Below are 14,650 nucleotides of genomic sequence, written 5' to 3'. Positions count from 1 at the left end.
ACCATCAAATCATTACTGCATATGAGACTAGAGGATTTTCAGCTTCTTCTCAAAGCATTTTTGGAGGATGAGTCAGTAAAGCAGTTATCTAATGTATCCACGTTGACTGCACATAGCAGTTTGTATTCTGTTACGTTTAATTACACTGTTACCGGGCTAATACTTTGGGATTTTTCTCTCTTTTTTACAGGATTCTGCTCAAGAGAGTGTCATTACACGAGATATTCATCGTACGTTTCCAGCACATGATTATTTCAAAGATACGGAAGGAGACGGTCAGGAATCTCTATACAAAATCTGTAAGGTACAGTCAGTACTCTGAATTTTGAAGTGTGTTCCATATTTTGCTATGACTGTGTTTTGCCCTGCTAACCCTGTTCTGATCCAAGTCACTAATCAATAAGATCTTAAAGCTTTATTTAGATTGCATGGGGAGAGTGTAGTGTTTCTGCAGTACTGGATATCCTGAAGTGCTATTTATAACCTTGCATTTGTATATCCTAAGATGCACGTGAGAAGAGCGAGGCTCGCGCTAGCTGTACTAATGGGCAGTTTGATATCAGAGGTCCACTTCAGCAGAAGCATGGCGTAGTAGAACCTTTTTAGCTCTGCAGAAGAGAAACCCTCAGAGCCAGCTCTGCTATGCGGTTAAGCGAGAATGTTTCCAGAGAATTATCTAGAGAACAAGTTAGCTGACCTTTCCACAAGCAGTGTGTGTGTGTATAGCCTTTGACTCGGAGATCTCAGATCACATCAGATCAAAGAAAAATCTAACGTTTTTGCAATTTGCACGTGGGGAAGTTGAGGTACTAAATGAACAGATTTGTCCAGCTTGTACAGGCAGACTTTTGCTGATCAGGAGAGAACCAGAAGGAAGAATATTGCAGCTAGATAGGGACTTCTCTGGCTGTCAGCTGCAGATTTTATTGTGTTTCTGGCAGGCAGTTTTCATTTTACATTTTTTTCTACTTGCAGACTAAATGATTGCCTTAGACAAAGCCATTTCCACTTCCCTTCCTTTTCCTTGTTGCTCTGTTTCCACCTCCAGCTGATTAGTAGACAGAAATGATGGGGTTGTCATAACAAGCAGAAGAGTGTCCTGCCTTTGGGGTATAATGATACATATTCCTGTTCTCCAGATGAATTCTGTGGTGATACAGACTGCTATTCAAACAATAATTTGGACGACTGTTAAATATAGCTGCTTAGGTTACATATATTGAAGTTCATTGCCATGAGTAATTCACATTTAAAAAAAAAAAAAGGCAAAAAATAAAGGAGCAGAGAGAACTTTGAACCAATGACATTGATTTCTCCCTAAGCCTGGAGGGCTCGAGATGGCTGCAGGGAAACCATTCCTGTGCCAATCTTTGAAAAGAATAACTAGGACAATGCAGGTAATTGTGGGCTTGTCAGTTTGATATCGGTTAAGTGAAAAATAATGGAACAGCACTCAGCTTATGAAGAATTAAATGTGAGAAGTATATTATAATGAATGCCTGCAAGTTTACTGAAAATAGATCTTGACAAGCGAAAAAAGAATACAGGTTTCATTGGTGAAGGTAGTTTTATTGAAATTCTATAAATTGTGTTGTCTGCTGTGCAGAAAGGTGTATAAATGCTGGACAAGTTAGAACATGAACAAGATACACCTTAAAGAATTAAAAACCGGCTGTCTAGGAGGTTACTGAACATCAGCACTGAGTAAGTGCATTTCACATGAGGTGTCATGAAGATCGCTTGTTTATTCGATGTAATCTGGTTAGTCACCTAAAAGAAAACAGAAAAATCAGCTCCAATAGAGATGTCTTGATGACACAGAGAGAAAGGGAACGGTAAATAATGCGGTGTTAAAGGAAGTATAGATAGATGGATCTCGTGTAGGAATAGAATGCCTCGAGTAGTTTACAGTAGTTTACAGCTGCTGCAGCTGCTTTTGTTAACAGTGTCCAGAATTAAAGACAACTACTTCTACGTTGGAAAGAATCCGTAGAAGTTCCATAAGGATGATGAAAGGATTTGGGAACATACTTTGGAAAGATAAACTCTTTTTCATAAAGGAGTATCTCAATCTATTTTGTTTAATAAAGAGGAGATAAAGGAATGAATCTGTCTGAACTGCAAGTGACTCTGAGGCATCATCATCAGTCTGGCAAGCAGCTTGGCAGAGGTAGAGATCTGGGACCTTCCTGGGTTTTCTGTAGTAGAAGTGAAGAATTCTACTCATCTTTCAAAGCAGGGAGCTCTCAGGGCCTCTAGTGCTCCTGCAGAGCAAGTTGCTGCAGATGTTGGTCCTCTTTTCTGGAATGATGTAGATCAGAGGCCTGTCAGTGTGTACATCAAGTCAAGGACTGCTTTTCCCATAAAGTGTTTTGTATTTATCTACAGTTGAATGACCTCTGCCACTTTCCCACTTTCTCTTGATACGAACACGTTCTGCACAGCGTCTTTGCAGTCAGCCTTGTCTCATCAGCAGTCTTTGTTACTGTGCTATTTTCATGTGTTCTGCATAATTTGTGAATATTTTCAACACCACCAGCCCTAGCACATCTTTCCGCAAGGTTCGGTGAGTGACCTCACCTTCATTCCGTGGGCAAGAACTGACTCTTTATTCCTACCTTTTGCGTTCTGTCCTTTAATCAATTAATGGAGTGCATAAGAGGACTGTCTGTGGCAGCTCAGTTCCCTAAAAAGCCTTTGGGAAGGGATCTGGTTAATGGTGTTCTAAAAATCCTAGCAGGCTCTATTGACTGCCTCATTCTTTGGCATGCTCCTTGGTCCAAGGAAGGATTTGGGAAGCGTTGCTTCCTGGTAGAACAGCCATATCCAATCCGCAACACTGAATTATTCATAAGTTTACTGATTTTATTCTTGACAGTTTCTACCTACTTGGCAGTACTGAGATCAGAAGCAACTGCTGTGTAGATTTCTAGGCAGCGACTTTTCCTTCATCCTTGAACTGTTTTCTTAATGGCCATGGCTCGGTTCTACAGATGACCTGCCTGTGGCCGGGCCTGGCTGGGCCTGGAGTTTGATTGGCGTGGTGAGTTTTAGAAAACTACTGTTAAAAGCTAAATAATTTGCTTATAAACTTGTCATTCCATGGGGAAAAAAAATTAATAATCTATGCTGAAAGTAATATTGTGGCTGCCTTATATTACTGGAATAACTTTTAACAGAGGTGCTATGCACTCGTGCCCTTCTTCTAATATGAAAGCAAGACATTTGGAGAATGGGATTAGTGAATAAGTCTGGCAAAGGTCTGTCCTCAAGTGGGAGGGTAAAAAGCTGAAGAGCATTTTCTTCATTCCGCACTGAAATGAGAGATGATCTGAGCTGTCAGATAAAAAGGAAAACCATTAAAAGCTCGCTGCCTCGTTTTAACGGGTCTGTCAGTTTTAGTTCCGTCTCTTCATCTCTTCTGCGGAACAGTAGGAAATCAGGAAAGCTGGAAACTTTTTCAGTTGCAGAACATTTATGTGACAAAGTATCTAAAAATAAACTTTCAGGCTGACATTGGTGATAAGGAATGAAAAGAGTTCCGGATTCTAGATTGGAGATTCACTCGAGGACATCGCAGAAGCTGGATCTGCAGAGAGCAAACAGCTTTGGGAAAAACGTGGTGTTTCTTGCACACTTTCTGTTTAAACACAATGCAAATTCTAGCTCTATTTAAAGAGCTTGTTCTCTGCGTTAGAACACACAACAGAATGGTACTCACGACCTACTTCCATGCGTCCGTATGTAGTTAACAGCCCGATGCTCCAGGGAATCAAAGCGCTTGGCAGAAATCGGCCTCTCAACTGTTTGGAGTGTGTGCAGTGAGGAGTTCAATGCGAGATGGAGTTTCTCTAATTTTCTGATGAAAGTAAATCCTGTTTGGCAAACAACCTCTGTGACTTTAATAGGAGAAAGGCAGTATGTTGTGGGGAGATCAGTCAGGTTAGCTAGGTGAGTGCTCTTACTGGGCAAACTGGAAAAATAGCCACAACGCTTCCCTGTTTTCCTGATTGTGGTTGAATGACTTTTCAGAGATTCAAAGTCTTTCCCAGTAAACAAAGGCAAAAAGGAAAGCGATGAGAAAGCTATGGAAAAAGCTACAGAGAGCTATGAATTATTTGTATCATGACGTGTTTTGTTACGAAGCACTTCTCTCCTTGGTTGGTCAAAGTTGTAGGTTTTTTCCTAATCCCAGTCATACTGGCCTGAAGGTTTCATGCGCAGGATCAGCGTGATAGCTGGTTTGCCGTGAAACGAAGCACGGCGTTGCAGTCGTCGTTCCAGTGGCTGTTTGTTGGTACCCACATTGGCAAAGGGAATAAGAAACTGTTTTTCTAACAAAACTAACACTGGGTGGGCTCCAGTATGGTGGTTTTTGGCTTTCTTTGCTGTACAATAGAAAGGTGAAAATGTCTTTCAGTCGCTCTTCTGTGCCCAGTAGCTCCTGCACCATGACGAGCTGCGAGTGATGGATTGCTCTGTGGCTCACCCTTCGGCATGGCCGAACTACTGCCGAGTGCTGGCCTGTATGCTCTTCGTCTAACTTCCAGCCTTGTTCTGCATTTTCATTTCTATTTCATTGCGGCGTCTCTTTTCAGATGATCACCCCTTCTCAGCATGGACATACTCTTCCACATTTTTCATTTCTTAGTATCTCCTCAAATTTACGAATAGGAAATTTCAGCATTTGTCCACTTTGGTTTAAGGATTTGTCAGAGAGCAGATCTCTTTCCTTCCTATAAAAGTCTATTTGCTAATTTTAGAATAAACGTAGGAGCATAAACAGAATTAGTTAAGAGTTATTTTTTCATCTATTTTTTGTTGTTTATTTTCTTTGCTCCTGGCTTGAAGAGCAATTTTAGTAAATATTGTTGTCTTGTTTCATGCAAAGGGTTTTTAATGTTATCTTGTCATCTTCCATTTAGATACTAATAAGGTTCCTTCTCTGCACATCTGTGCTCAGTGAGGAAGCAGGAGGACGGTTCTTGCGTCCGGGCTCTCTGCTGAGACTGTGCCAGTGCGAAGGGCAGGACTGTGAATCTTGGATGCTGGAAAGAGAGTAAAGGCTTTAGTAGGTTTGGAGGCCTGTCTGCATAAATGCGAAGATTTCTGCGTTCGCTCGGCCCTTGTAGCTCTGGAGGAGGCGTATTGCGGAACACACACGTACCTCTCCCTGAGACTCGGTGAATGAGTAACTAACTTCTAAAAATACAGTTTTCAGTTAACACACAAGTTGCTTGTATAATGTGAGACATCCGAAATGCTGCAGTCAGAGGAATATTGCTGCTTTCAGACTGCTAGCCTTCTAATAAATTTTAGGTATGGAGTTTTAAATTATACTATCATTAAAATTATTCAGCGACCAAGCGTGTCATACAATGTCTTGTTGCATGAGAAGTCTTCATCAAAGTCTGGATGTTTTCTTGAGACAGACTGTTCTCCAGACGCTATATAAAGTCTTTTAACTCTACTAAAACGGACTTCAGCACAGAGCTGTGTCTGTATCAAACATGGAGTAGATTCCCTAGACCATTCCTGATTTTGATAGCAACATAAAGGTAAGTAATGAGAGCAAATCAGGCTTGGAATTCTCCCCCCAAAAAACTTGCATTCTTTTCCTGTTACATTTTCCTTTGTCCTGGGACACAGATGCTGGGTATCTCTTGCACGGCTGTTAACAAGCATCCTGCTCTGGAGACCTTCCAAGACCCACCTGGACGCGGTGCTGTGCAGCCTGCTCTGGGTTGACCCTGCTTCGGCAGGGGTTGGACTGGGTGACCCACAGAGGTCCCTGCCAACCCCTAACGTTCTGTGATTCTGTGATCATGCCAGTGTGCCCAATGCTTTCTTAGAGACGCGAGTGTTTCCTGTGCCAGCAAACTTCATACTGACAGGAGCGCTCCTGCAAATGAGAGATCTGTAGAGCCTCCGCTCGTCCCTTTCCCTCTGCGTTGCTGTGAGGGGAGTGAAAGCTCTGGAAATGCAAGACCTTGGTGTGAGGCAGACGCTAGAGAAGTATTTTTGATGAGCTCTCTTGAGTTTCTAATGTAATTATAACATTTGGTTTCTAATGTCATGGAGTTACTATGGTAAAGCCAAATTGGCAATGTGATTGTAAGCTGATATTTGCTAGTTAGTGTTTCGCGTTTTGCTGTTTTAAGTACATTTGAACCTTCAGCAAGTATAAGCGATGATTTTCGTGCTTGTGAGGATGCACAATGAGGAAGAACATTTCCTTCTGGAATTCGAGATGCACTCTCTGCTCTTCCTTTTTTAAAACTGCTGGGACTCATACACAGTAGTTGCAGAAATCCCAAATCTGAGATTGTAAATTCAAATCCGCAACCTTTCCATTCATCTTTTAAATGCTACTTAGTTGGAATGTTTCTGCCCACAGAAGGTTCAGGTCTTGGGAGGTTTTCCTCCATTAGTTATTTGAGAGAAGAATTTCTGTCCATCTCTGGATTCTTCAGTCACTGTCCCAACACGCAGGCGGCTCTCTGTCATTGACCTCGTCTGGGGAGACTCTGTTCCTTCCAAATTCTTCACTTGCTAGTGATGTTGTACTAATAACAGCATGGTAGTTCTTCTCTTCAGAATACAGAGAACTATCAAAAAGATGTTTTAATTCTGAGAGATCTTCATTTAGTTAAAATGAATGAAAGTAGGCTTCAAGTCAGAATCTTAATATTAGGTTCCATTTATGTCAGAGAATATATAAAATCTCCGTTAACTGGAGTGTAGTGATTGGAGGTTCCCCAAGAGCTTAAGAAAACAATGATTTAAAAGGCTGCACCGTTGTCGCTGGTTGTCATGGGAAAAATCCCATTCTCTTGAAATTACAAAATTACAATGGCTGCAATGGTAATATGGGATTTGGGAGTTTGCTTTGTTTTCGCATTTCCTGTGGAAAGATGGAGTTGATGCTCCTCAGTCGCTTAGAAGGATAAATCTTAAATAAATAATCTTAGATCTTTTGTTAATAATACAATATTACTGTGGTATCTGTAGGCAGCATCCTTATTTTTGAGGCTGTTTCGGTTAATTACATCTTTCAGCGATATCAATAAGGTTACTTAAAGCTTCAAAAATCTCTTTGCTTTGGGCAAATACAATGAAATTATGTCGATTTTAGAGGCTTCATTAAAAAATAAATCTTTAGTTGCCAGGATTATGGTGCTTTGACTTAACAGCGTAATCTTTCTCGGTTTGATCTAATTCTCATGCAGGACTGAGGTTAGTCTCTGATCACAGCTGCTCGCGAAGGTCGGATTTGGGGAAGAACCTGATGGAAATGAACTTCAGAGAGCAAGCTGATCAAGCAGTTCATAATTTTTTTCATAGCTGTTGGTTGCTTCGAAGATTTGTTAATGATGACATCCTTTTACTGGGGCCCTCAGACATCTTTCTCTTACATGTCCTATGTATATCTGCAGTGATGAATTTATAATTTTTTTAAACTAAATTGTGCAGAACTTACTGATTTGTAGTTCTATGGATCACCTCTTTGGTTTCAAAATTGTCATCTATGCTTCTGACTTAATTGGCCAGTTAATGGTTTACCAGTTTATATTTATTTTGTTGTCAGGCTTTTTGAGTGAATATTGTCTGTTCTTAATAATTTGTAGTATTTTTCTTCATTTTAATTTATAATCTTTTCTTCTGATACTCAACTGGAGACAGATCCTTCAACACATCCCCTGTTAGGAATGGTTCCAGCAGGATTACAGCCTCTGGGATTCTTTCGCAATAAAACAGACATAAAGAAAGTCCACGTAGTTTTTCTGCTATAATTTAAATACAAATTTTCTGCCTTGATCCTGTATTTTCCAGGTAGCGGCTTTGCCTTCCTGCTCTGGCTGTCTTTGAGAATGGATTTATTACGAGTTTTAATGTGTTTAGGAAGTTGATGATGAGAACGTTTCTTGATCTTCCTTCATATTTTTATATGTGACATGCAGAGTGAGGATTTTTTTTTTTGTACCCTCCCCATTTTCCCTCTTTTGCCATACTTTGAACTTCTTTCACAATCTCAAAAGGAGTATCTTTTTATTTCTGATAACTTTCTTTTTAATCTGTGTCAGTTTTGGAGGCAGTTTATTTGTTCCAGTGTGTTTGTTTCTCCATAGTTATCTTAAAACTTGTTTGGATTAATTTATTGCTGTTTTCAGCAAATTGCTAGCTATTGTGCTAGTAATGCCTCTCACAATAGAGAACGCCCACACGTTGATAGCTTGCTGTTAATTTTTCAGCTTGGATTTTTTTTTTTTTAAGTAAAGTAGAATTATTGTTATAGAGTATGAAGAAGTCATAAATTAAAGTTATTATTTGTAATTTTGCATATTGGTTTCTAAGCAGAGCTGGCCCTTCAAAAGCAGAAATAATACATCTTTTGGGAATGCTACAGAAAATAAAATATTCAGCATCCAGAAGCTGATGGATTTTGGGAACAAATAGCTAAAGACTCATGGTGATGATATTAACCAGTGCATGGTGCTAATTAGTCATATGCAGTATTAATTTAAGTGTTGAAAGTAGTTTTGTAATTTGTAAAAAATATTGTAAAGTAATTTTTGTAATTAGTAAAAAAAAAAAGAAGTAGCTGAATTCTGTTAATTCAGTGCTTAGCAGCTAAAGAGTAATTTTACATTAGCTTTTTCCAGGAAAGCATCCTTTTATTCCAATTTGAAGTTTTGTGTCTGCTATTGTACACTTCTGGAGTTGTTTTTCTGTGTCTTACTTTGGTGGCTAGAGCTGGTTTGAAACACTGTCATCCGTAAGCAGCCTGGGAGGCGGGGTGGGGGGAAAGGTGGATTTTCTGATTCATGTGGCTTGTTCCTCCCCGGAGCTCGACCTGGTGCTGGTGTTTTTCCTGGCGGTAACCTTAGTGCCTGGCTTGTTCCCTCTCTCCGATGTCGATCCTGTGGCTGCTTATAGTTTCCTCCAATTCTGAACATCCTCTGACATCTCTTTAAAAACAGTATTTGTCTTCTTGTCTCGGGAAAGTAAGGGGGAAGGAGGGGTTGGTTATTTTATTTTTGGTTTTTTAGGAGTAAGAAAAAAGTAGTATGTTAGTCATACCGTAGGAAAATGAGTCTGGTTCATTGTTCAGCGTAACAAGGACGTGGAAAAACTGTTTCTCAGGCTAGAGTGGGTGTCGGTGGTTTTCTAACAGCCAGCCTCAGGTCCTGTAGTTTCATGATGTCGGAACTTGTTTTTCCAAAAACAAACAAGCGCTCTCCCCGCAACACAAAATAACCTGGCCCGTGTATGGGATTTGTTACATCGTTAAAGTTACATCCTTACTGACCTCAGCAGAATTGTCCTTGGGTTAGGTGAAGGGAAACTGCATCCTACTTTTGTCATGCCGTTCAGAAAACAGCAATAAAACTTTACAAGCAGAGCATCCCTGGGAGATGGAGGGGACGTGTAGATGTTTGAAGTGCCCTGAAGGCCTCTGCAGGAATGGTTACAGTTTCGCTGCCTTGATTAGTTTAGCCTGCGTGGTGTTACCTGTGCTGAATAGCTCATGGGTTGTAGCACATTCTGATGACGCTTCCCGCGTTTAATGGTGTGTTCACTTCTGTTTTTTCTAGGCATACTCTGTCTATGATGAAGACATTGGCTACTGCCAGGGACAGTCTTTCCTCGCAGCTGTGCTTCTGCTTCATGTGAGTTAATTGCAAAATGAAAGCTTTGATGTTTGAAACCAAAGCAGCTTTAAAATCAGTAGCACTGTAACATGCTATTTGACAGATATTTACTGGTGTTTGTTTGTCTGTATTCATTTTCCTCTGGTTGCTTGTTGGCAGATAGTGACTAATGGCTTCTGTCTTTGTGACTGTAGATTTCATTTATCTGGGAGAAATCCATTAAATTGTCAAATACTTCTGTGTCAAATCCTGAAATAGATTTGTTACATATTAATATTTTCTTTTAATTTAGTTGTCATGTAGGTGAACTCCCTTTGTGTTTATGGGGAATGTAGCTTTGGGAGGTATTCTCAGAGTAGCTAACCCGAGCAAGCAGTCTCGTTAATTTTCAGTCAGACTTTTTCTCCTAGGGACATTTTACAATATCTTTGGAGTGAAAGCTGGATTTTAACCTTGATGTTTTAGCCTGGAACCAAAAACTGTACAAACTTTGATCTGTTGCTTCTTATATATACAAGTGTGTGTCTATAGAGAGAGATAAATACACGATTTTTATATTTGCAAGATGCTTTAACTGTGGTGTATCAATGGAAAAGCAGCAGATTCAAGCAGTATGGATATTGTTAAGAAAGCCGAACAGCAACTCTTACTCAGTCTCTTGCCTGCTTTTTCTGTCAGGCTTTAATTAATAAATTATGAATCATGTCTCAAATACATTTCAGACTGTGGTTTTGAGTTGGCTGTTGGTGGTGTATATGTTACACGTACACTTCCTAAGGCATCTTTAGCGAAAATTCAGATTAATTGAAGTTGTAATTCCTAGTGAGAGCTGTGACTCCTGGAAGACTTGAGGAGTGTGACACACAGTGACAGTGTTACAGAGAAGCTTTAGAGTCTCTGAGGACAAACCTGAAATTAGTCACATTATTGCAGTCCCACATATACTGCAAATTAGCTTATCTAACAGTTATTTTGCAATTTACTTTTTACCCAAAGGAGGATTTTTAAGTTCTGCTGGAAAATATTAGCCACTTTGAATACCGGAGTTGTGCAGAAGTGAGTGGGTGTCCCAGTCTTACCATTCAAAGGAGCCTTCAGCTCCTCTCACTTCGCTGTGTGCTGTCGCTGCTCTAGAGAATCGCCTGTTTCTGGTGTTTTGGGAGTTGAAGAAATTGCCCTGTACACAGGGGATACTAAATGGCAATTACACTCATTTTAATATGCCCTTTATAACATTTGCTTTCATACTAGGATATTAAACTGAAATAATCAGAGAAAGGGGGGAAGGGAAGCAGTCTCAATGAGCTCATGTAAGTTGGGAGCTTCCCAGGATGTCCTCAAACTCTTGTTTTTCTCAAATTCTCCAACCAATCTGTATGCTGTGGATGCTTGTAAGACCCTCTTTAACTCTGCTATCTTTGCATGGATTTCTAGACCCCTTCCTTGCCCCTTTTTCTGGGACAGGAGATCCTTTCTCTTCGGTGTAGATATGTTTCAGGGATGGTTGGGTAGCCTGAACCTGCATCCTAGCTTTTTGTGATTTTGCCGCTTTGATGAAATTCCCATCAAAGGTGAGCAGGTAACTTCTAATCACAGGGGGAGACAGTGTTGCCAACTCTAATTGCTTTGCTGTAAGTCTCACAGTATTTGGCTTATTTTTTCTTATTGTCTACCTCTTGGAGTCATTGCTGTGTGAAAAACTAACATTTAATTTTAAAAACTGGGAAATTTCTGCCTGTTGTGATTCCAAAGAAAAGATTATAAGGGGCAAATATCTAAAAATCAGAATGGAAGAGCCAAAAATATGTACTTTGTTTAAAATAAGTAAGAAATGAAAACTGAATTTCTGATTTTGAATGCTTGGGGTTGGTAATATTGGAGCTCCTCCACGCACTGAGAGCGAGGGCTCGGTGGCCTCTGCCTTGAACGACCTTGGCTAGTACCCACCTCTGCTCCCACTCCCTGTCTCGGGGGAGGAATGATTGGCAATGCACGTGTGTCTGACTGAACATGCCAGGTAGGTGTGCTTGTGCATGAACAGCTGTCATTTTATTAGAAATAATTGTTACCTTACCAAAAAAAAAAAAGAAATTTGCATTCGTCTTTATTGTAGAACAGATTCAAGGGTTTAGGTTGGGATAAAACTACTTCTTTCCTTTACTTTGTCTGCGGCTTCCGTCTGCGGTCGGTGGGGGTCATTTCATCCAGATAAAATTACGATGAAGAGCTTTGAGAGAACTTGTCCTCGGCGATTCTAGCCTGGACAGGCAGCTAGCAGCTGCTCCAGCAGTTCTTTCTGCTAACTGGTTACTTTCATACTCGCTGTCTGAAAATGAAAATGAAAGTGTCTGCCCATGGCCCTGGCGACAGGCCACAATCATAGGCTGAACCATAGAAGATGAAACCCTGGAGGTAAATACCAGGAGACTAAAATTCTTTTTGAAGAAAATATTGAGCTTTTATCTATTGCTGATATTTGGTAAGGGATTGGCAGGAGGCTGGATGAGTGAATATGCTGAAAGCTCAAGAGTTGTCATTCTTCATACTCAATAATTGTTTTCATTTCTTACAATCTGATGCCTGCAAAAGAAAGGTTGTTTTAAAAAGTGATTGAAAACCTGATTTGGGGTCTGCAGTGACTGCTTGTGCCTATCTTATTGTTGTGTTACCTGAAGACACAGGGGAGGTGGGAGAGATGTCTCATCAGCGGAGGTTTCATGACACAGGGCTTCCCACAAATTTGACGTTCAGTGGGCTCAAGCCAACAAATCACAGAATCACAGAATGGTAGGGTCTCGAAGGGACTTCTGGAGATCATCTGGTCCAACCCCCCTGCCAAAGCAGGGTCACCCAGACCGCATCCAGGCGGGGTTTGAATGTCTCCAGAGAAGGAGACTTCACAACCTCCCTGGGCAGCCTGGGCCAGGGCTCCATCACCCTCAGAGGGAAGAAGTTCTTCCTCATGTTCAGATGGAACTTCCTGTGCTTCAGTTTGTGCCGATTGCCCCTTGTCCTGTTACTGGGCACCACTGGAAAGAGTCTGGCCCCATCCTCCTGACACCCACCCTGCAGTTATTTATCGGCATTTCTAAGGTCCCCTCTCAGCCTTCTCTTCTCCAGACCGAACAAGCCCAGCTCCCTCAGCCTTTCCTCATAGGAGAGATGCTCCAGTCCCCTCATCATCCTCGTAGCCCTCTGCTGGACTCTATCCAGTAGCTCCTCATCTTTCTTGAGCTGGGGAGCCCAGAACTGGACACAGATGCAACTGCAGAGTGGCTGACACAGTTTGTCCTTTAGTACGGCCTTGGACAGCTCTGTTGGATGAGAAATTTCTGTCAAAATGAAACAGAGATTATGGAGGTAGGGCTTATGAAAAAGTCATGATGTTAATTGATGGGATCAGCCCTCCCGAGCACAGAAGTAGGTTCTGAAGGCAAAATTTGTTATTTATTCATCGTGGGAAACTCTCTGACTTCAGAGAGTTTCATGTCCTGGGGTTTGGATGAAAGTAGATAAGCGTGATTCTCACTCAGGGTTGGTCATAACCTAGTTCTCCTGATTTTTTCCCTTTTTAACCAAGTCTCTCCCAGTAGAAATCACTATCATGAGCTGTTGTCTTTTTCTTGCTTGCTTTCTTCTTTTTTAAAAAAAAAAGTTCTGTAGCTGAGAGTTGTGCACTGGTTGTTCTCGTATCTATTTGGCAGAAGGAGTACTGACGACAGTTGTGCTGCTGTAGGGATGTATACTTACATGAACCTATGATACGAGCCCACATTTTCTTCAGAGAAGGTATCACAGAGCCAAATTAAGGTGCTTCTCAAGGGGAACAGTCTCCTCGAGATTTTAGTTGCTTAATTCTGCATTCAGAGTGCTTTGCTGAAAATTTTAATGTATCTCTGGTTCTGAATTCATCATGCATAAGGTATTTAAGCGTGTATATTTGTGTGAGGAATTTCCAGCCTCAGCTCAGTTTTTAAAATCATGTTTGTGTGTTTTTCCAAACAGATGCCGGAGGAGCAGGCATTCTGTGTATTTGTGAAAATAATGTATGACTATGGCTTGAGGGACCTCTACAGAAATAACTTTGAAGATCTCCATTGCAAATTTTTCCAGCTGGAGAAGTTACTGCAGGTGGGGCCAGGGTAACAAATTCTTCTACTTTCATAAATGGAGATACTGGCGCGAAGAAGAGATTAATGCTTTGCTGCTATAAGCTACTGGGCAATAAACCCCCTCTCCTTTTAGAGGTGAGGTAGAAGCAAAGCAAGGATGTTTAATATCTGGATCAAAACATCGTGAGTCAGAACTATTTCTAATCTATTTTGTCTTCCGTATACCGATCTTGGTGCTGATCTGTGTATCCAAGCAGAGTAGGTGTCTCGCCTTTTCTCCTTTCTGTTTACTTAATCTCTCTCTTCCCTGTTCCATGGTGTTGCTTAGAGAGAACGTCTCTGTTCTATGAAGGCCAAAATATCTGCTGGACTGCCGCTGTCGGTGTCCTACTTTCTGTGAGTTATGCTGATGGTTAAGAGATCAGGCAAATCAGGACATCCTGATGCTTATGAAATACAAATCAAGTGTAGGTCATTTTGTAGATTTTGCTGTATTTTCAGTAGGTTGCTCTTTTTTTCGGGTGGAATTATTTCATCATCAGAGCAATTTAACATAAATAAATGGCTGCAAGTTTTACACATTGTTGTTCTGACTAAGAAGGAGCTCCTAACAGTCGATTAAGCTTTGACCTGCACTGCTGTTGGCATAGTGAAAGCTAGCTGCTGGGGTCAGGTACCCTAGGTGACCATCTATACCTCTGTGAGACGTATTAAAACCAAACAAAACGGACCACAGTTGATTTAATGACCTTTTTTCTCAGATGTCAAATTGCACGTATTTCCTACTCGATGAAGCAGAATTGTGTAATAATTAAGAGAGAGACTTAACTTCGGCATATGGTCTTCTCAAAATTTACATGTGTTAACAAAGATTTTTGCGTTATT

The 14,650-nt window shown here is 40.8% G+C and overlaps 1 protein-coding gene across 5 annotated transcripts in view; it reads left to right on the top strand.

The window, feature by feature from the left end:
• RABGAP1L (RAB GTPase activating protein 1 like) overlaps nt 1-14,650 on the top strand; it is a 247,593-nt gene that overhangs the window by 137,071 nt on the left and 95,872 nt on the right. For all 5 annotated transcript variants that reach the window (XM_075422625.1, XM_075422622.1, XM_075422626.1 and 2 more), the window contains 3 exons: nt 191-304; nt 9,597-9,671; nt 13,659-13,784. In XM_075422625.1, the coding sequence (XP_075278740.1) occupies nt 191-304; nt 9,597-9,671; nt 13,659-13,784 (315 nt within the window). The remainder of the gene's footprint in view (nt 1-190; nt 305-9,596; nt 9,672-13,658; nt 13,785-14,650) is intronic.

The sequence above is a fragment of the Opisthocomus hoazin genome, chromosome 6 (assembly GCF_030867145.1).
Source record: "Opisthocomus hoazin isolate bOpiHoa1 chromosome 6, bOpiHoa1.hap1, whole genome shotgun sequence".
NCBI lineage: Eukaryota > Metazoa > Chordata > Aves > Opisthocomiformes > Opisthocomidae > Opisthocomus > Opisthocomus hoazin.
Note: the sequence above shows the minus strand (reverse complement) of the source record. Positions and strands in the feature narration are given on the sequence as shown.